This window comes from Mobula birostris, chromosome 12 (genome assembly GCF_030028105.1).
Source record: "Mobula birostris isolate sMobBir1 chromosome 12, sMobBir1.hap1, whole genome shotgun sequence".
Classification (NCBI taxonomy): domain Eukaryota; kingdom Metazoa; phylum Chordata; class Chondrichthyes; order Myliobatiformes; family Myliobatidae; genus Mobula; species Mobula birostris.
The window spans coordinates 27617141-27639304 of NC_092381.1; the positions used below are offsets into that span (position 1 = coordinate 27617141).

A 22164-nucleotide genomic window follows, 5' to 3' on the forward strand; every position below is an offset into this window, starting at 1 on the left:
GAGGTTGTGCCATCCGGTCTTATGATTCTCCACAATAGGAAATGTCTTCTCCATGGCCACTCTTTTCTGTCCTTTCAATATTTGATAGGTTTTAATGAGGTCCTACTCTCGCTCTTCTACCCTACCAAACATTTTCAAATTTTTCTGTTTTTATTTCAGACATTCAACATCTGCAGTTTATAGATATTCACTCTCCATCTGTATCACATTGAAATAGAAACAATTGGTTAGAGAGCGATAGGGTCAATGGGAATGAGCATGGGCTCCTGGGACCTGTAAAGAACACTACCTGAAGTTTTGATGAGCTAGAGAGCACTTTAGCTAACACTTGGTATAGTTATTTGTTGGCAAATTGATTTTTCTTTCTTGACCCATTCTCATGGTCACATTGCAAATTGATCAGCCAAGCATTTTTCACTTAAGATATAGAACGAAAGAGCTGCAACTATTGTTTTCAAAGAAATGCAATCTTTTGTTCACAATAATACTTGTTCTGCCTCAATTAATTATCAATGACAGAAGCTTGTGTGAAACACAAGAATTACAAGTTTTAGAAGGAGGCATAACTGGAATGGAATAGGGAAATTCTTCTCGCAAACATGAGGAAATCTGAGGATGCTGGAATTTTGAGCAACACACATAAAAGTTGCTGGTGAGTGCAGCAGGCCAGGCAGCATCTATAGGAAGAGGTACAGTCGACGTATCAGGGCCGAGACCCTTCGGTGTTAGTCCTGACGAAGGGTCTCAGCCCAAAATATCGACTGTACCTCTTCCTATAGATGCTGCCTGGCCTTCTGCGCTCAGCATCAACTTTTATGTGTGTTGAGGGAAATTCTTCTGTACACTTTTATAGGCATCCATTAGTCTCATGAGACCATGGATTTGCGCCTTGGAAGGTTTCCAGGGCATAGGCCTGGGCAAGGTTGTATGGAAGACTAGCAGTTGCCCATGCTGCAAGTCTCCCCTCTCCACGCCACCAATGTTGTCCAAGGGAAGGGCATTAGGACCCATACAGCTTGGCACCGGTGTCATCGCAGAGCAATGTGTGGTTAAATGCCTTGCTCAAGGACACACACGCTGCCTCAGCCAAGGCTCAAACTAGCGACCTTCAAATCACTAGACGAACGCCTTAACCACTTGGCCATGCGCCAACACACATACACTTACTATTGAAAGGTCCTAAGCCTGGTCTCATCCAAAGGGATGGCGTGAACTAGTGGTGTTATTTGAAGGATAAATGTTGCCCAGAAAACTAGGGTGAGTCTCATTCTCCACTTGAAATCGTATCAAGCAACTGTGTGTTTACCTGTTACTAGCAAACATCTTATTGAAAGATATTGTTGGGAATTAAGGATCAAATTAGTACTTGGTTACAGTTAAAGTATTTATAGTGTGTTCCATCTTGGGAGGGTATGCTGAACAGTGAAATGTGATGTAGTTTTTCATTCCATGGTCCAGGGAATTTAGTGATTGCTTACCCTTGATCATATATTGATTCACTTCTCCCAATTTCCTGATTTTGTTCCCTCTCTCCTTAAGTTACTTCCAATATAGATAGGTTATGTGAGTTGGCGAAAATTTGTCAGATTGAGTACAATGTGGGGAAGTGAGAAATCATTTACTTTGGCATGAAGAATATTAATGGGAATGGAATGAAGTGGAAAAGGGAATGAAACAGAAAAGTAGGACAGTGTGCTGGTAAGGCTGCACCTAGAATACTACATAGTATCTTTAAATAAAGAAGGAAATAGATGCATTAGAGGAAGTGCAGAGAAATCTCACAGGGTTTGAGTCCTAGGATGAAAGGGATATCTAATGCGGAAAACTGAGCTGGTCCTATTCTGTGGTCACTGTGGAAAATAAAAAGTGATGCTTTTTTTTGGAAACATGAGATTCTGAGGGGATTGACAGGGTGGATGCTTAGAGGATGTTTCTCTTTGTGGGACATCTATAAACCAATGGGCACCATTTCAGAGGGAAAAATAGAGATCAGTAATTGTTCCTCTCAGAGGTCTTGACTTTTTTGAATTTTCATATCAAGGGTTCTGAAGAGGAGACTTTGAATATAATCAAGGTTTAAACACACGTGTAAAGTCGTGGGGTAAAAATTTAGTAGGGATGTAGCTTTAAGGTCAAATTTCTCTAGTGGTTAAGGACCTGCTAGTCATGTTCTCCTGCTCTGCATTTTGGCAACTTCCACAATCTTCTTACCTATATTCTCACCCTCTAACTGCTCCCACCCACTCACTGAACAGATAACCATGCTTTTCCCCATGGCCACTCCAGTTTCACTTTATCAGGGACACTCCGATCCCAACTTTCCCTGCAGCTTTAGAAGTGTCTTTTTATTTCCTTTTTAGTTCTGATGAAGGGTCTCCAACATGAAGATTTGAATGTCTCTCTTCGCACAGGTGCAGCCTGGTCTACTGAACACTCCCAGTATTTTTGGATTTTGTTTTTGATTCTGAGCCATGATTTTATTGAATTAGAGCACAAGGATATAAAAACCAGCACCCAGAATGGGACTGTCAGCCCTACGGCCCTCTCCTGCCATTCAAAAACAAGATTGAGGCAACATACAAATGAGCTGGAGGAATTAATCAGTCAGGCAGCATCTGTTGGGTAAAATGGACCATTGTCAATTTGGGCTGGGATCCTTCATCAGGACTACAAAGAAAAAGGTGAGATAGCTAGTAGAAAAAGATGAAGGAAGATGGTGGACTGGGTAAATCACCATCCAATACAGAGGTTCTAATATGCAGGATCCTACGGGGATGCAGAAATGTAGGCTCAGCAAGTGTCATCATAGCTTAAGCCTCCCCACCATCACGGAAATCGTCAAGAGGTGGTGCCTCAAAATGGAAGCATATATCATTAAGGACCTTTACCATCTGGGACATACCCTCTTCTCAATACTACCATCAAGGAGGTGGTACAGGAGCATAAAGACACACACTTGGTGTTTCAGAAACAGATTTTTCACCTCCACCGTTAGATTTCTGAATGGTCCATGGGTCCATGAATTCATGAGCACTACCTCGTTTGCACTACAGTTCTTATTGTAACTTAATAGTATTTTTATGTTATGTCTTGCACTCCATTGCTCAGAATCAGAATCAGGTTTATTATCACTGACATGTGACTTGAAATTTGTTAGCTTAGCAGCAGCAGTTTAATACAATACATAACCTAGCAGAGAGAAAAATAACAATAATAAGCAACTAAATCAATTACGTATATTGAATAGATTAAAAGCATGCAAAAACAGAAATACTGTATATTAAGAAAAAGTGAGGTAGTGTCCAAAGATTCAATGTCCATTTAGGAATTGGATGGCAGTGAGGAAGGAGCTGTTCCTGAATCACCGAGTGTGTGCTTTTAGGCTTCTGTACCTCATCCTGGTAGTAACAGTGAGAAAAGGGCATGCCCTGGGTGCTGGAGGTCCTGCTGCAACAAATTTCATGACATACAGTGATAATAAACCTGATTCTGATTCTAGATCAAGAGCAGGCAGGCGACACATGGATCTGGTTGAAGTAGGGAGGGGGGTGGTATTGAGAGGCAGATGGGGGAGGGGGGAATGGGCATGAGGTGAGAAGCTGAGAGGTGCTAGGTGGACGTAACAAATGGTTGAAGAAGCTGGGATCTGATAGGAGAGAACAGAGGACTATGGAATAAAGGAAAGAAGTTGATGAGACGAACTGGGAGGAATGTGTGGGTGACAGGTAGATTAATATTGAGAGAAGAGAAAGAGAGAGAGTGATAAGGTCAGTGCAAACAGGAAAAAAATAAGGGACAGAGGGGAATGGGTACCAGGATGTTCATGCTGTCAGGTCAGAGACTACCAAGGCAGAACATGAGGTACTACTCCTCTAATCTGTGTAGCAACAACTAAGCAGTAGAGGAGGTCATGAACTGACTTGGTGTGGAAATGGGAAACTGGAAACGAAATTAAAACAGCTGGCCATTGGGAGATTCTAGCTGGTGTGGCAGATGGAGCGAAGATGCTCAACCAAATGGTCCCCTAATCTGCATCAGTTCTCACTAATAAAGAGAAATTCAGTCTATTTATCAACATGCACATCGGAACATTAACATGTAAGAAATTAAATTAATCTCTCTTTAATGTAGTGGCACCCATACCGGGAGCGCTGGATACAAGAAATGACAACAATGATTTTACGTGTAAAAACTACCTCACTTGAAATGACAATTTGGGAGCCTGAATGGTGGTGAGGGAGGAGGTGTGGGGCAGGTGTAACAATTTGCAAAGATGCAGGGGTAAGTGCCTGGAGGGGAATCAAAGGGGAGAACGAGACTGATCCAGTCTTGGCCTCAACCCCACTTTTCCACTCACTCCCCAACAATCCTGCACTTCCTAGTAGATTAAACAGGTGTTATTCTCCTCTTTGGATAGCTTCACTGACTCTTCCTTCACAACTCCCTGGGGAAGAGAATTCTGAAAATTCCTGATCCTCGAGAAATTCCTCCCCATCTCCATCTGAATGGTTGACCATTTATCACAAAAGTACAGCTTTTCATTCAAGGGAAACAAATTCTCTACATGATTTTTGTTAATTCCATCTACGATATGCTATTTTTCAGTAAGATCACCTCTTAACCATCTTCAAAGCATGTAGGTCCAACTTGCTCATTTTCTTTGTAAATTAATTGCTTTACCCCAGCAGTTAATCTAGTGTCAGCCTTTAATACAGATGGAACCTTTAAACACAAACACATAAACTATGCTCAACACTGCACTTGCATCTCTTAAAATTTAGCTAAGCTTTCCCTGCTTTTAATTTCTATGCCCTTTGCCATTCCATTGACCAAAATAAAAAGAGATAGTGCTGGAAATCTTGAAATGCTCAATAGGTGATGCAAAATTTGTGGAAAGAGTAAGTGATAACATTTCAGATATTGGTCTCGATTCTTTCCTTCAATATGCTCAACTTTCAATTTGACACTATGCTAAACTTCCTTTATCCTGATGTGCATGTTTCTCATTAGAACCATTCTACCACACTAAAATGCACTTTTATTGAGATCTGCCACTGCTGATTTACAGCCTTATCCTTTAAGCCATGTCCACAGTTCGGCAGGTTCAATGGGCACAAGCTCCCTTTTCTATAGGAAATACAACAGCAGATTTTTTTTAAAATTACACACAGGAAAGACACACAGAAAGCAATGAAATAAGTTACCAGGTTATCCGTTGCAGGTGTTAGCTGTGGTATAAATATTGGCATGTACATTGGGGGAATGTCCCTGTTCTTCCTGCAGAGTCGGCAGGATTTTACACCTCTGCCTGATGAAGCACGTTATTACTTCCAGACTCAACAATGCTCTTCAGCCAATCCACCCTTTTTTCTCACATCTCCAGCATTCTCACTTTTTCCCTTCTCCTAGTGGCTTTCATTCATCTCTGCCTACTTGCACCTCCCCCAGATACACCTTTTTTTGTTTCTCATTCTCCTCACCGCCCACCTTCAGCTAGCTCCAACACAACACATAAACACAGGAGATTCTGCAGATGCTGAAAATCGAGAGCAACGCACACCAAGTGCTAGAGGAGTTCAGCAGGTCAGGCAGTATTCATGGATTGAAATAAACAGTCAACATTTCAGGCTGAGACTCTTCATTAAACAAACACAACACTACATTTCACCTGCTCTAATTTGTCTTTCCCACAAACTTACCCTTTGATCCCCTCCACCATTCCTCCATTTCTCTGGAACACAAACCATTCCTTTTCCTTGACTGTTCCCAGTTCTGATCAAAAACCATCAATGTGAATCATCACCTCTCTCTTTCTGTCCTCAGACACTGCCTGGCCTAATAAATAGCTCTAAACCAGCCTTACTGGGGAGATATCGTTCAGAGCAACAACATATCCACTGCTCTGGAAGTTGGGGCTGGAGAATATTAAATCCCAGGTCTCATCTGAATTCTGTGGTCAATTTCACAACATTTTCCACAGGAATTGTCATATAATTATGACAGTCTTTTGCTCTTTTTTATGTTTTGGTCTCATTTTGCAATATTCATTTATATTTTATATATTTATTACTGGAAATTATAGCAATTGTTAATGTATTGCTCTATACTGCTGCAGAAAACAACAAATTTCAGATCATATGTCAGTCCTAATAACCCTGATTCTGAGTTCTGAGACTGTACACTAAAGCCACATGATAGCAGATGGATGACTAAACCCATCGCACTGGGAGTTTAAAATCGCAAAGGAGCTAGGGTGCAGGTGGGACAAGGAAGGATTGTGAATCTCCAACCCAAGTTATTTTATGTGGAGCCAGTCAGATGACTCCTCATCTATTTTTCCAGTCCTGATGAAGGGTCTCAGTCTGAAATGTTGACTGTACATTTTTCCATAGATGCTGCCTGGCCCGCTGAATTCCTCCAGCATTTTGACTGTGTTGTTTTAGATAATCAAGTGGGCTTAGCTTTGTCTTCTCAACGACTCGTTCATTGACGCCTCTCCTAAACCTATTCACCCTCTCCCTGAGTGCCGCTCCTCTATTGGCACAGCCTTGCTCTTGGCATTGCCCCACTTTGGCCTGGCTAACTCCTGTGAACGTAACAAGGGCATGCCAGATTTCGAACACAACTTATACTGACGCATGCCTACTCATACTTTTGGTATGATGACTTATAACCAATAAAAATCAACTCCTTTCACCTCTGGAAGGAAGGTGATTCGATGCAGGTGAGCTGCCTGATGTTAACTGCCTACCAGCTGATTCCCAACCAGACAAGTTTGCTTAAAATTCCCCCCTTATTTACCATGAGTGATTATTCTTATTTCTATGTAATTATAATATGATTTTGTTTGTAATGTCATTCTAAAAATTCAATGTAGCAATTATGTATAGAATGACCAGCAAACTTGGCAGAGTTATATACTCCATACATTTTGTCAAAATTTTACTTTTACAATTAATCCCACACATAATACAGAAGAAACCTAATTTTATTGAAGTTTCAAACAAAATACTGCATTACCTAACCACAGCATATTCCAAAGAAGCAGCCAGTGAAAATTAAATGAATTTATACTTCCATGGAAACATGTTAACAGAAGAACTCAAAAAAAATGCAGATGCTAGGAGGACAGTTTTACACAGACATAAACAGTATGGATCTCATGTTTATGACAAATCATGTTTATTTATGTTCGATTAGGTATTCAAATCAAGTATCGCCACAGAAAACATGATTTAAATTAGCTTCAGGTAATTTTTTGGTATCTTTAGCTGTGTTTCAATTGTTAGATGAAAATTAGCTTTAAATCTTTTTATACTTCCCCTTAAATTGTGAATAACAATGATACTGTCGTTAGCTCTGAATTTTTTCTTATTTGTTGAATATTATTTTATTGAAGGTTCAAATAATAGGCAAAAAAAATTCCCATTCCCACTCTGACATGTTGGTCCATGGCCTCCTCGTGTTCCATGATGTGGCCACTCTCACGGTGGATGAGCCACACCCCATATTCAGTTTGTTCCAAGCTGATGGTACAAACGTTGACTTCTCCTTCTAGTAAATTGTTTTCCCTCCCCCTTCCCTCTTCTTCTATTCCCCACTTTGGCCTCTTACCTCTTCTCACCTGCCTACCATCTCCTCCTCCTTCTCTTTCTCCTCTCCTATCAGATTTCTTCCTCTCCATCCCTTTACCTTTCCCACCCCCCTGGCTTCACTCGTCACCTTATACCTATCCTTTTCTCCCTCCCCCACCTTTTTATTCTGGAGTCTTCCCATTTCCTTTCCAGTCCTGAGGAAGAGTCTCGGCTTGAAAGGTCGACTGTTTATTCATTTCCATAGATGCTGCCTGACTCTGCTGAGCTCCTCCTGTAATTTGTGTGTTGCTTTAAAAAACTATGGATTTATTTTAACAATAATTTTTTTTGTAAATACCTTTAAAAGGCAGGGAGAGGTTCTTTTGGATTCACTTACTATCTCAGAAATTAATTTGGTGTTTAATCCAGAGTAGTGTGTGCTACTGCAGTTTGGGAGGCCAAATACTTGAGGAAATTATACTGTAAGTTGTAAGATAATGTTCAGAGGGATCTTCCGATACAAGTCTATATCTTCCTGAAACTGGCAACACTTACACCTTAACCTTCCGGTCAAGATAGCGCCTGCATGCAACGTTCCTTCAATTGACATCTTCTGGATAGATCATGAAACCGTATATTTCACTTCCTTTATGTCTTTTACATATCATTTACATCTTGAACAGTGATTTACAGTTTGGAGATCCTTTGGATGTTTTAGCGCTCTGCATTCTCCGAGGGGATTCTGGGAGGTAGATGCAATGTGCGGGAACCTCGTGATGAGAAGGCTGTGAGCCGATATTCGACTCCATTTCATGGATTAAAGCTTCCATTGTTCACCAATTAAACCAGTGAGGCAGGTGGAAACACGACTGCCTGCCTGCCTTTTTATCACTGGGAGATTGCTCAGTTGCTAGAGAAGGGAGACTGTCTTTTAAAATCATTGGTGAATCGCTCTGCTATGGAGAGAGGAGACCACCTCTTTATCGCTGGTGGAAATCACCCTGCTACGGAGAGGGAAAAATGCTTTTTTATTGCTGGTGACAGTGCTCTTCTATGGAGAGGGAGAATTTTGCTCAGGTTTTCTGTATTTTGGATATGGACTTGGACTGTGGATTTTTTTTCCAGACTTATGGCTTTTTTGTATTCTGTGCTTTTTGCTCGATCCTTCTCATCATTTTGTGTGCAGGGCAGGGAGGTTTGGAGGTTGATATGCCTGTTCCGTTTTTGTTTGTTTTTTTTGGGCAGAGAGGAGGGATTTGGGGGTTGATGACCATGCTGCAGTTCCTTTTTTTCTTGGTTTCGTGGCCACCTGGAGAAGAAAAATTTCAGAGTTGTATGGTGGTTGGCATCCGTCTGTCTCGGAGGACAATGGGTGATGATGATCATCATCGCAAGCCTGGGCGGAACGTATAGAGATGCTGAGATGCCTAGTTGTCAAGATCCCTCTCTTGGCCTCACCAGTATAGTCCAAAGGAAAGCTTATGAAGCAACACGCTTGGCACCAGTTTGGCTGCAGGAGCTGCTGGAAGGATGTTCAATGACGTCCATCTGCCTTAGGGGATCCTCTCTGGATTTGCTGTCTGGGATTACTCCTGTAGCCTTCATCTCTCCCAAGGCTGCCCGCAAGGCAGTGGGGCTATTTACCTATAGCTGGGGAACTGATTCATGAACACCAGGGTGTCTCCACATACCAGTGGGCCTGCGTGCTACGTCTGCAGGGGCCAGACCTCCTCCCCGTCCTCTATACTTCAGCCTAAGTCCGAAAGAAGTTCAGTTTCTGTGTGTCACCAGTGACGAGTCACTACATGAGGCTTGCTGTTGGTGAGGCTATGTACTGGCAGGGAGAGACTTACACACTCAGCTCTCCTTTTCTACCACTGGCCAGCAGTCTTGTGAAGCTGAAAGTGAGAGTGACAAGCACTACCCACTACAATACCTCCCTCGAGGCATCACAACATCCATTTTGACGGAGTTGTATACTTTGATAATAAATAAACCTTTGAACAAGTTAATTAAGTGGTAGAGACAGTGTTATGTCATTCTTTCCCTCATTGGTCAGTGCACTGAATATAAAAGCTGGAAAGCCATTTTACAGCTGTGTAAAAATCTGTTTAGGTAACATTTGGAGTATTGTGTACACTTCTGGCCACCCGATTATGGGAAGGTTGTGGAGGTTTTGGAGAAGGTTCAGAAGAGGTTCATCTGGATACTGCCAGGATTAGAAAGCATTAGTTATAAGAAAATGTTGGATAAATTTGGACTGTTTTCTCTGGAGTGTTGAGGGCTGAGGGGTGACATGACAGTACACAAAATTAAAGGATGCATAGACAGCGTATGCAGTACGTTTTTTCCCCCAGGGAGCTTCAAGAATGAGGAAAGTTTAAAGACAGACTTATGAAATGAATAAAATGAGTTTTAGCTTTATTTGACACATGTATGTCGAGAAATACAGTGAGGTGCATCGTTTCATGTCAAATCAGCTCAGCGGGGAATGTACTGCGGCAGCCTGCAAGTGTGTGCATTGCATGCCCACAACTCACCAAGCCTAACTGTACATCCTGGGAATGTGGGAGGAAACTGGAGCACCTGGAGGAAACCCCTGCAGTCATGTGGAGAACATAGAAACTCCTTACAGACGGCGGCGGAATTGAGTCCCATTTTTTTACAGTTGGCACTAACTGCTATGATACCATGCCACCCAGCACTACCAACTGAGTGTTTTTACAGAGGTGGTGTTAGGTGCCTGGAATAAACTGCAAGGGGAAGTGTTAGAAACAGACAAGATAACAATGCTTATGAGGCATTTAGACAGGTACATGAACAGGCAGGGAATGGGGAAATGTAGGCCACATGAAGGCAGATGGTCAGTACAGACACTCTGGGCCAAAAGGCCTGTTCTTGTACTGTAATGTTCTCTGTTTTTTCAGAGTGGATTTTCAATACTTCTCCCTTATTCAAGAGGACCAGATTTCAGCATTATCATTAAACCATGGAAGATAACTGCACTATAATGCTGAAACTGCAAAATTTTTCACAGCTTTCTGCAATAACATACCTCTCCAAATAACTCCTGCTAATTTATTCATGAGCCTGCCCTGATATTCCAACTGATACAGAATAGGAAGATACCCTGTATGGTTTAGCTCAGCATAGATGGGGTGCTGGGAGGAAATAATACATTGACCATATACACTCAGTACACCTGAACACCTGCACATTAATCAGCCAATCATGAGGCGGAAACTCAATACATTAAACGTTGCAGAGATGGTCAAGAGGTTCAGTTGTTGTTCAGACCAAACATCGGAATGGAGAAGAAATGTGATCTAAGTGACTTTCACCGGGGAATGAACGTTGGTTGCTGATGTGGTGGTTTGAGCATCTCGGAAACTGCTGATCACCTGGGATTGTCTCACACAATAGACTCTACAGTTTACAGAAAATGTTGCAAGAAACAAAAAAAAAAATCGTCTAGTGAGTGGCAGTTCTGTGGGTGGAAATGGCTTGTTAATGAGAGAGGTCAGAGGAGAATGGCCAGATTGGTTCAAGCTGACAGGAAGGCGATGGTAACTTAAGTAACCATGCCTTACAACAGTGGTATGCAGAAGATCATCTCTTAATGTACAACAGATTGAACCTTGAGCTACAGAAAAAGACCAGGAACATACACTCAGAGGCTACTTTATTAGGTACAGGAGACACGTTTTTAAAAAGTGGCCATTGAGTGTATGTATCTGAATCAGATCAAGTGGTTTCCTGTTTTCTGTGTGCACTAGAAGCCAGGTGAGGATAAAGTGAGGATAATGTAATGCTTCATTTATAGATCAATGCAAAATGTTGTGTTGGATAACGTGACGGAAGGTTACACACTGAGCATGGGTTCCCAACCTTTTTATGGATCAATACTATTAAGCAAGGGGCCCATGGAGCCCCAGGTTGGGAACCCCTGCTCTAGAGTGAGGAAATATGAGTTGAGATGGATACACTCCATAAAATTGTACATCTGGCTGCATCCAGCATAAAATTCCTTATTAACATTGATATCTACAAAGTGTCTCATTCTGGTGTCAAAGAGCAATGTTGTTGACAACAGCAGACAAGATTTCAAGTGCAAACGCCTCACCTGTTGAGTAAGTTAAGGGACGGCGTATAGAAGAATGGGTGTTAGTGACAATTGGGAACATGGAGCATTATGAGAACTGGGAGAAATATTGATGATTAAATTTTACTCCAATTTCTTTTTTGTTGTACCCACTACAAATCTAATCACCAGAAGCTGTAAATGCATTTTGAGTGCATTCTGTATTGAAAGACTGATGTATTCACAGCCATTGAATTGATGTAGGTTTTGCACTATTTAATCATGAATTAATTTTAGAATTTTGTAATCTTTAATAATAAAAAGCAAATTCTGGGTTGATGCTTGTGGATTTGAATAAACATGGATTTACGTCATAGAGTGATATCATTTAAAGCTTTTGTGATAGTGCTTGAGCAATTTATATAATGCATCCTAAATACAGTTTCTGTCGATCAATGGTGCACAATTAGGCAGAGATATTAGTCTCACTGATTATAGACACAAGTCATTGGTCAGACAGTTCTTCAATGTATGACAGTCATCTAAAATCACAAGAGAGAATCAGCCTTTGTGAGAGCGACTGAACTGCCAATATTAACTAGTTGGACAGTGGGACTGGAAAGTGTCAGAATCTATCCAGGACAGATTAGGGGTTGCTTGAAATAGATAAATGGAAGTGAATATTGATAGAAAGGCTTTGGAATAAAGTGACAACCCGTGTCTCTTGAACAATAAATAAATTGCTCAAATGCGGATTCAAATAAGTTATGGAAAATAAAAAGGTCAGTTTTAAATCTTGGCCAGGAATGTGATACGAAGAATCTCTGGCCCACTTGGGACACCGAGATCAAGATCTTGGGATAACTCAAACAGTTTGGCTTTATAGGTGTGATATTGACATACTTCTCTTATCTATATTTTGCCACATGGGACAAACTCTGGCAGAGTTTAAGTGCTATGGATACTGATGGTGACAGTGGGTGAAAATGCAGGGCAGGAGAGCCTAAATTTTCCTTGTGGACCTGGATGAGTACTCCTTGAACTGCAGTCTTCATCTAGCCTTGGTCCAGTGGAGAATTCACTTATCCAACATTTACTCCCATGGTTACACTATTAGATTGGCTCCTCATAACTATTAGAATATCAACTACATACTAGCCAAGAGCAAGTATTTTTCCAAGGCAAAAATTGAGTCCACCATTTTGGGGTATGAAAAAAGTGCATAAAGACTCCCAACGAACTTAAATCCTACCCCCTTCCCATAAACATCTACCAACCCGAATTCATTTAAATTCAGGCATTTGAACTTTGGGAGATGCTAAGCCACAGTTAAACATGGAGTTATTTACTTTATTTTGTTTATTCTTGGGCAGTGGTTGCTGGATTAGATTAGTCCTCTTTTTGCTGAGAGAACACTAGTGGAAAGATTTCCACCTGCTTAACAGGCCGCCTGTTTGATTATAGAAATATAAAAGTCTACAGCACATTACAGACCATGTAACCTACATTAGAAACTGCCTAGAATTTCCCTACCACATAGCCCTCTATTTTTTCTAAGCTCTATGGACGTATCCAAAAGTCTCTTAAAAGATTCCTTTGTATCCACCTCTACCACCTTCACTGGCAATGCATTCCACACACCCACAATGCTCTATATGAAAAACTTACCTCTGACATCTCCCCTTTTACCTACTTCTAAGCACCTTAAAACTATGTCCCCTCATGTTAGCCATTTCAGCCCTGGGAAAAAGCCTCTGGCTATCCACACGATCAATGCCTCTCATCATCTTGTACACCTCTGTCAGATCACCTCTGATCCTCTGTCGCTCCAAGGAGAAAAGGCTAAATTCACTCAACTTATTCTCATAAGACATGCTCTCCAATCCAGGCAACATCCTTGTAAATCTCCTCTATAAATCTTGTAAATCTACACTCTCTCTATAGTATCCACATCCTTCCTGTAGTGAGGTGACCAGAACTAAAATTAGTACTCCAAGTGGGGTTTAAATAAGGTCTTATATAGCTGTAACATTAACTCACAGCTCTTGAACTCAGTCCCACAGTTGATGAAGGCCAACGCACCATATGCCTTCTTAACAACGCTGTCAACCTGCTCAGCAGCTTTGAGTGTCCATGATACAGACCCCAAGATCTCACTGATCCTCCACACTGCCAAGTCTTACCTTTAATATTATATTCCGTCTTCAAATTTGATCTACCAAAATGAACAACTTCTCACTCATCTAGATTGAACTCTAACTGCCACTTCTAAGCCCAGTTTTGCATCCTATCGATGTTCCTCTGGAACCTCTGACAACCTTCCAGATTATCCACAATACTCCCAATTTATGTGTCATCAGCAAACTTACTAACCCACCCTTCTACTTCTTCATCCAGGTCACTTATAAAAATCACAAAGAGGAGGGGGTCCCAGAACAGATCCCTGCGGAACACCTCCGTGCAGAATACGAACCATCTACAACCACCTTTTGCCTTCCGTGGGCAAGCCAATTCTGGATCCACAAAGCAAGGTCTCCATGGATCCCATGCCTCATTATTTTGTGAATGAGCCTTGCATGGGGAACCTTATCAAGTGCCTTACTGAAATCCATATACACTACATCCACTGCTGTACCTTCATCAATGTGTTTTGTTACAACCACTGGAAAAACGGCTAAACTGATGCCTACAACCATTGTATCATTGTTACCTGTGGAGTGTACCAGCACTTAGCCATTTCTTGGTATCTTGGGTAAGCTAATTGCTCTGAACACAAACTTCTGTAATAGTAACGCACACAAAATGCTGGAGGAACACAGCAAATCATCTATGGAAACAAGTAAACAGTCGACATTTCGGGCTGAGACCCTTTTTCAGGGCTGAAAAGGAAGGGGAAAGATGCCAGAATAAAAAAGGTGGGGGGTTTGGATGGAGGATAGTTAGAAGGTCATAGGTGAAGCCAGGTGGGCTTCTGTAATAGTGATAGGTTCAGGAGGAGGTAGACATGACTTATCCATTTAATACCCCTATATATAGACACTGGAACTGTTTGAAGTCAGGTAAAAGTACAATTGGGGACGTTGCCTTATATAAATGGAAGAACAGTCTATATTTGAGTACCTCTGTACAAAGAATTACAAAGAGAGAAGTTAAATTTTGCTAGATATAAGTAACTACACCAATATTCTCTATATTCACATTTGAGTAAGAATATTCAAATTTGAAGAGCTTGACACAGTTCACAGACCAGCTGAGTCAAACAGTACAATTCTATGACAGCAAATGCTATTTTCATTTAGTTGAAATATTCATGGCAGACCATCAGTTCCTACACTGTAACCAAGGAGATAGACTGTAAAAATCCATTGCAGAGTGTTCAATAACCATTGAAAAATATGCAAAGAGTGATATTACTAATCATTAATGAACTTACTAGCTGTCAGGCTCACCTGACAGTAAAAGATAAACTGTTTGGTTTGCTACTTAAACCATTATTTTGAGTACTTTTAAGTTTATTTTCATATTGCACTGTACAATTTACTTGTAGTCCTGCATCTGGTGAAGTGGGAAAACTCAGAAAGAAATTCCTTTTGACAATATCAAGAAGCAAATACATAATGTTTCACTGTATATTAATGAAACAGCAAGTTGTTTTCACTTTAAATGTGCATACACTTCTGTTTATATCAACAATATTCTCCACCTACATGCTATGGCTTAAAATTGTTAATTATATACTCAGTTTATGGGTTGATTAGACCTTTTGATCAGGCCTTTCATTACAAATTGTTTTTAAGGTTTTGTTTCAAATTATTAGATCACATTGGAGACATAAGAGACTGCAGATTCGAGAATCTGGAGTCCAGGTTAAGATACTCGACCCAAAACATTGACTGTCCATTTCTCTCCTCAGATGCTACCTGACCATCTGATATTTTACAGAAGTCTGTTGTTTGTATCAAATCACTTTGTTCTTTCCTGATATCTAAGCAGACATTTAAAGTTTAAAAGACTGCTATAGCTCTATTGTATAACCAAGTAATTTTAGGTAGTTGTGGAGAAAGGATAGGACAAATGCAATAGAGAATAGTTTTGAATTTTTTTATTAAACAGAGAAAAATATAATTGCATATTTCCCACAAAGCCAATCCACAATACAGAGAAGTGCAGTCACTTTTTAAGATGATTTTAAAATGCAAATCTTTCAAATTACACCTTAACATATGAGTATTTGTATGCTTAATGCTTTTATTTGATTTTTTTGTTATTTTATCAAAGGAGCTAGTCCCAGAGTCATATAGCATGGAAAAAGGCCCTTCAGCCCAAACAGTCCATACTGACTGTGTTGTCCAGTGAGTTAATCCCACCTGCCTACATTTGGCCCATGGACCTCAAAGCCTCCCATTGAAACAGCTCACTAAGTGGTGGATAGGAAATTTAAGACAAATTGTTCGAAGTAATTTGCCACTAATTTAATACTCAGACTGAAGGCTGCAGGCTATTTATTTATTGTAATTTTGCAATGAACAGCATAGAACTGGGATTGATAGAGGCCGAGGAATTGACTATAGGAAAATCCTAAAATAAAATGGCTTTCACTGCATAATTGGCTCATATTCAATCCATGAAGACATCTTTCACCTATTTGTAAGCTACCTTGTGCTATCAGCTGGCAATAATCATTGCTGTCACTAAGATTCCCATCTGTTATCATTCTTCAGTGAGAAGCACTAAAAACTATTTCCTCAATAATGTCTCTTCAGTCAATTGCTATTTCTCTTTCAACTGAAGTATGCCAATATGAACATTGCAAAAAACCATAGAACTCAGTAAATAAGAGCTCTTTGTACTAATCTGTATTTCATGAAAGCCAACCTGTCCTTATGTCAAACCAGAAAACTGTTCAAAAACTATAGTTCTATGTAGATACAGTATATGAAATTAGCTCTTCAATGATTGCAGCAGTATATGTGAAATAGTTGGTATTACTTTTAGGTAACTCGCAGCCAGACAAATAATGAAGATGTTTTTCCTGTTACTTTTTAACAGTTTAGTATTAGTAATTTGTGAAAATATTATTTTTTGTACATCCTAAAGGTTGTCTTTTACACAGCAGGGAAGGAAATGCAACAAACAAAATACCAAGACTTTCATCTTATTTTTAATTTAGAAAAATCAACCTCATAAAATGACAAGCGTCTTCTGGGAGAACTTTAAATGTTACTCTTACCAAGGAACCTGACTGTTCTGCGCACCAGCGGATTGATGTAACAACAGTCTCCAGTTATTATTGCCTTCTCACGATTTCCAAACTCTTTAGAAGCTGATTGAAGTAAAAATACAGCCACTTCTCCCACGATTATCTTATAAAGAATAAGAAGATTATTGCATTTTAAAATTAGCAAAATAAAGCATGGAAGTTCTAACACACTTGCCACAATCAACAATTACAGATTTAATTTTGTTTAGTTAGCATCTAAGTAAATGATCTATATGCGCCAAGTTTCCTTGGATGTATTTTTTTGTCAGTAATTGGGTGCTTGTTGCCAATTGAATGTAATCGCAGAGCAATTACATTAGAATCTGTTTGCTGGTGGATAGGGCTGATACATAATTGTATCTACTGTTCCATCAGATGCTTTCATTGATATGATTCACCATTTTCTGATGTTTTTTTGAATCCTGGAGTTTGAAGTCTTATACAAGGAGTCCCTGCCACAATCACACACACTTTCAACTGTACTTGACAACTGGATTTTCGAGTGGTTTGCATTAAATTGAAATTACAAATGGGATTATATTTTCCCAGTTTGTCCTGAAATGAAAATTTTATTTTTATTTATTGAATGAACGGGTTGATGGTCTTACAGTAACTGATAACAGGATCAGTCAGTATCACAATAAATAGGGGAGCAGCACTGAGGGTCACATCACCTACTTCTGCTTCTATTCGTATGTTTTATTATGTACATCTTAAGGTGCCCTTTGGAAGGTGGTGATATACTAAATTGCTTTTTGCCTGAGCACCAATACCATGTCTCAGGTGAAAAATTAATTTTGTTATATGCTTGGTTCATGGCCCAAGTTCCCAATTTCCATTCTGCACCATCTGGTTAATCAGTTAGTTATTCATTCCATGCTGGAATACCTTGAAGGCAGTAATTTCAGTTTCAAATACCTATATTGACAAAGTGGTGGCACATCTGTTATATTACTAGTTTGGTAATCCAGAGGTTCTGGATAAACAATCCTGAGAGCCGAGTTCAAATCCAAATGGATTTTAATACATTTGATCTCTGGAATTTGTGAAACAATGTCCATGCGAAATAACTGGATTGTCAAAAATAATGCACTTGGTTCACCAAAGCCTTTCAGGGGAAGAGATTTTTCAAACCTGGTCTGACCTATGTTTGACTCCAGACTCACCCCATGTGGTTGACTCCATCAGACGCAGCTTAATGCTTATGTGCATCAGTACCACTATCTATCTTTTAAAAAATAGAGAAGGAATAATACTGGACTATTTGGCTGCATCAACCAAGACACAGATTTTGGACATGGCAAAGTTGCTCCCAGCCCAGCTGATCTTGCAAAATCCTCTTCACAAACATCTGAGGACAGAAGTCTAAACTGGGTGAGCCATCCCAGAAATTAGTCTAGCAATAGACCAGGTTAGTTCTACCCAGAGTTTATATTTTGGAGACAATGTTTTGGACTCCTCTATCACAATCTATTGGTGCATCTTGCCCCCCCCCCCGCCCCCCAGCAGGACAAACACACCAGAGGTGGCACAACCTTCACCGTCATTGAGAATACCTTCAAGAAGCAGGGCCTCAGGAAGGCAGCATATATCACTAAAATCCCTCACCATCTAGGACACATCGTCTTTGCATTCCTACCATCAGTGAGGAGGTATAGCAGCATGATGACACGCACTCAGTGTTTTAGGAACAGCTTCTTTGCTTCTACTATCAGATTTATGAATAGCTCATGACCGCTACCTTGTAATTAACCTTTGGCATTATTGATTTTTTTAAACTTATAGTCATTTTATGTCTTGCACTCTCCTGCTGCTGCATAATAACAAACTTCAAAACACAAGTCAGAGATAATAAGCCTGATTCTGAAGGCAGGGGGAATTAAACACAGGAAAGGAAATCTCCCAATTATCACCTTTAGTCAACCCTCGGCTGATGAATCAGTACTCCTCCATGTTGATCAGCAACTGGAAGTAGTGAAATTAACAATGGATCAATATGCACTCTGGGTGGTGCCTTCAATGTCCATCACCAAGTGTGCTTAGCAACAGCACATCCTGAGTTTGTTGAGTCCTGCAAAATATATCTACTAATCAGGGTCCATTATCTCATAAGTAGAGCAATAAAACAGATTACACCTATTTAACCCTTGCACTGTCTTCATTGAGGACAGCATTGGTAAAAGAAAATTCATCACACAGTCTATGTGGAGATAAAGTATTTCCCTGGATAAGTGCTGTGACAACAGCCCTCCTGAAACTCACCTGCATCTAAAACAGCCTCTGTTGCCCCTCAACAATTCTTACTGATGTGCCATAGAAAGCATTCTGTTTCGATGAAAAACAGCTCAGTATGACAACTACTGTACATGTGACCACAAGAAACTACAGAGAGTTGTTGACACAGTTCAGCACATCAAGGAAACCAGCCTGTCTATACTTCTCACTGCCTCAGTAACATAGCCAGTATAATCAAAGACCTTACCCACCCCAGGCACCCTCCCTTCCCCTAGTCTTCTGTCTGGGCAGAAAATACAAAAGCCTGAAAGAATGTACCACGAGGCTCAAGGATAGCTTTATTCTGATGTTATCAGATCTTGAATGGACCACTGCATAGCAAAGTAGACTCTGAAATTCATTATCTACCCAATTATGAACTTGCAACTTATTGTTTAGCTGCAGTGCACTTTCTCTGTAACTGTTAGACTTCATTCTGCATTGTTATTGTTTTCCCTTGTTCTATTTCCATTGCGACTCTGCAATGATCTAATCTGACTGAAGTATAGGAGACAAGCTTTTCACTTAGCTAAATACAGTACATGTAACAATAAATTGACCAATTCCAATCAACCATCCTAAAGATCATTCCCTTCATCATTACAAAAGAGTAGCAGCACTATCGATAAATATGGTGCAGTTACTTCCCTTAGCTACTCCAACAGCACCTCCCAAACATGAAGGACAAGAACAGCAAGCATGAGAACACCACCACCAAGAGGCACACTGTCCTGATTTAGAAGCACAGGTAATGCACTGATCCCTCTTCACTAGGTCTAAATGCAGGAACTCCTTATCTAACAGCATCTGGGAGTATTTTCACTTGAAGAACTGCAAAAGTTCAAGATGGTGATTCACCATCAACATCTTAATGGTCACAGGGGATGATTAATGAGTGCTGATGTCCAGATTCCAAACACGAATATGTAGGGAAAATAATGAATGACGCCACTCAACTTCTGGATGAAATATTGAGATCGTTCCATGACTGTAATGACATCTGCAAATTGAACTTAAAGGAGGTCATACAGGCAGAGGTCACGTGACCATAACTATTACTCTTCAGTAATTCATCCATCCAGAACCAGGAAACCGAGACTGAATACCGTTCACGAATAATTTTCCACTATTTCTCCTAGTTTAATGTAATTTGTTTTGTTAGCACATTAGGTAGCACAGAAGCATAGCAGCTAATGCAACACAATTTAGTGCCAATGGTTCAGGTTCAATTCCTGCTGCTCTCTGTAAGGTGTTTGTCCATTCGTGCATGGCCACTTGGGTTTCCTCTGAATGGTCCAGTTTCCCCCACATTCCAAACCCATACAGGTTAGTAGGATAATTGGTCACATGGATATAAATAGGCAGTGCAGGCTTGCTGGGATGGAAGGACCTGTTACTGTGCTGTATCTAAATAACTAAATAATGTATTCGTAGAAGGTTATGGGCCAAACACTGGCAAATGAGACTTCTCTGGATGGGGCATCTTGGTCAACATGCGCCAGCTGAGCCAAAGGGTCAGTTTCTGTGTTGTGTAACTCTGACTCTAATTTGGGTAATGGTATACCATCACATTACCAAGATACAGTGATAAACTTTGCATGCCATCCAAACAGATCATTGCATACATAACATAAAACAACACAGCACCTTGAAGGTCCTTTGGCCTGTAATGTCATGACAAACTTTTAACCTACTCCAAAATCAATCCTACCCTCCCCTCCCAATCAGCCCTCCATTTTTCATTCATCCATGAGCCTAAGAGTCTCTTAAATACCCCTAATAAATCTGGCCCTACCAGCCCCACCAACCTCCCTCTCTGGCCTTCCAAGTACTTACCATTCACTATGGAAAAAGATTACTTCTGACATGGTCCTTTATATATTCCTCCAATCACTCTAAATCAGGGGTGGCCAACCCTTTACGTTCCATGCATCAATTTTTTCACACACGAATTCAGATGTGCCATACAACTCTTGTACCCCCACCTCTTGTAAACATATGTTAATATAGAACTCGTGCATGAAAAAAATTGCATCTGAACTTGTGCGTGAAAAAATTGACGCATGGAATGTAAATGGTTGGCCACCCCTGATCTAAATGTACCTCCTCTCATATTAGCTATTGCCATCCTGGGAAAACATTGCTGACTGTCCACTCTATCAATGCCTTCTATCATAAGATCATAAGACTTAGGAGCAGAATTAGGCCATTCAGTCCATCAAGTCTGTTCTATCAATCCATCATGGATGATTTATTATCCCTCTCCACTCCATTCTCCAGCCTTCTCTCAGTAACCCTTGACACTCTGATTCAAATAACCTATCAAAGTCTCCCTTAAATATACCCAATGAACCAGCTGCACAACTGTCTTTTGAGATAAATTCCACAGATTCACCACCATCTGGCTACAGAAGTCCCTCAATTCTGAGGCTGTGCCTCCTGGTCCTAAACTCCTCTACTAAGGAAAAATCCTTTCCAGATTAATCTATCTAGGCCTTTAGATAATCAGAAGGTTTCAGTGAGATCTACACCCCTTCATTCGTCTAAACTTCTTCCAACTGTGATAAGACTGCTGAACGGATCCTGACCCAGATCTGGCCGTACCCTCCAAATATCCAGACCTGCCTCTCATTTTTTTTTTGCACTACCTTACTTCCCATTTTTCTATTTTCTATTTATGATTTATAATTGAAATTTTTAATATTTACTAATTTTAACTATTCTTAATATTTAATATTTATAATCCAGGGAGTGTGAAGTGCAGAATCAAATATTGCTGTGATGATTGTACGTTCTAGTACCAATTGTTTGGCGACAATAAAGTATAAACTCCAGTGAGTACAAACCCAAAGCAATCAAATGCTCCTCATATGTTAATCCTTACATTCCTAGAATCATTCTCGTGAACCTCTTCTGAACCCTCTCTAATGCCAGCACATCTTTACTTAGATAAGGGCCTAAACTGCTCACAATAT

General features: G+C 40.3%; 1 protein-coding gene across 1 annotated transcript in view; it reads right to left on the bottom strand.

Moving 5' to 3' along the window:
- Positions 1-22164, bottom strand: part of LOC140206277 (phospholipid phosphatase-related protein type 5-like) — a 192278-nt gene that overhangs the window by 70869 nt on the left and 99245 nt on the right. Inside the window, exon 2 of the mRNA XM_072274605.1 lies at positions 16886-17018. Coding sequence (XP_072130706.1) covers positions 16886-17018 — 133 coding nt within the window. The remainder of the gene's footprint in view (positions 1-16885; positions 17019-22164) is intronic.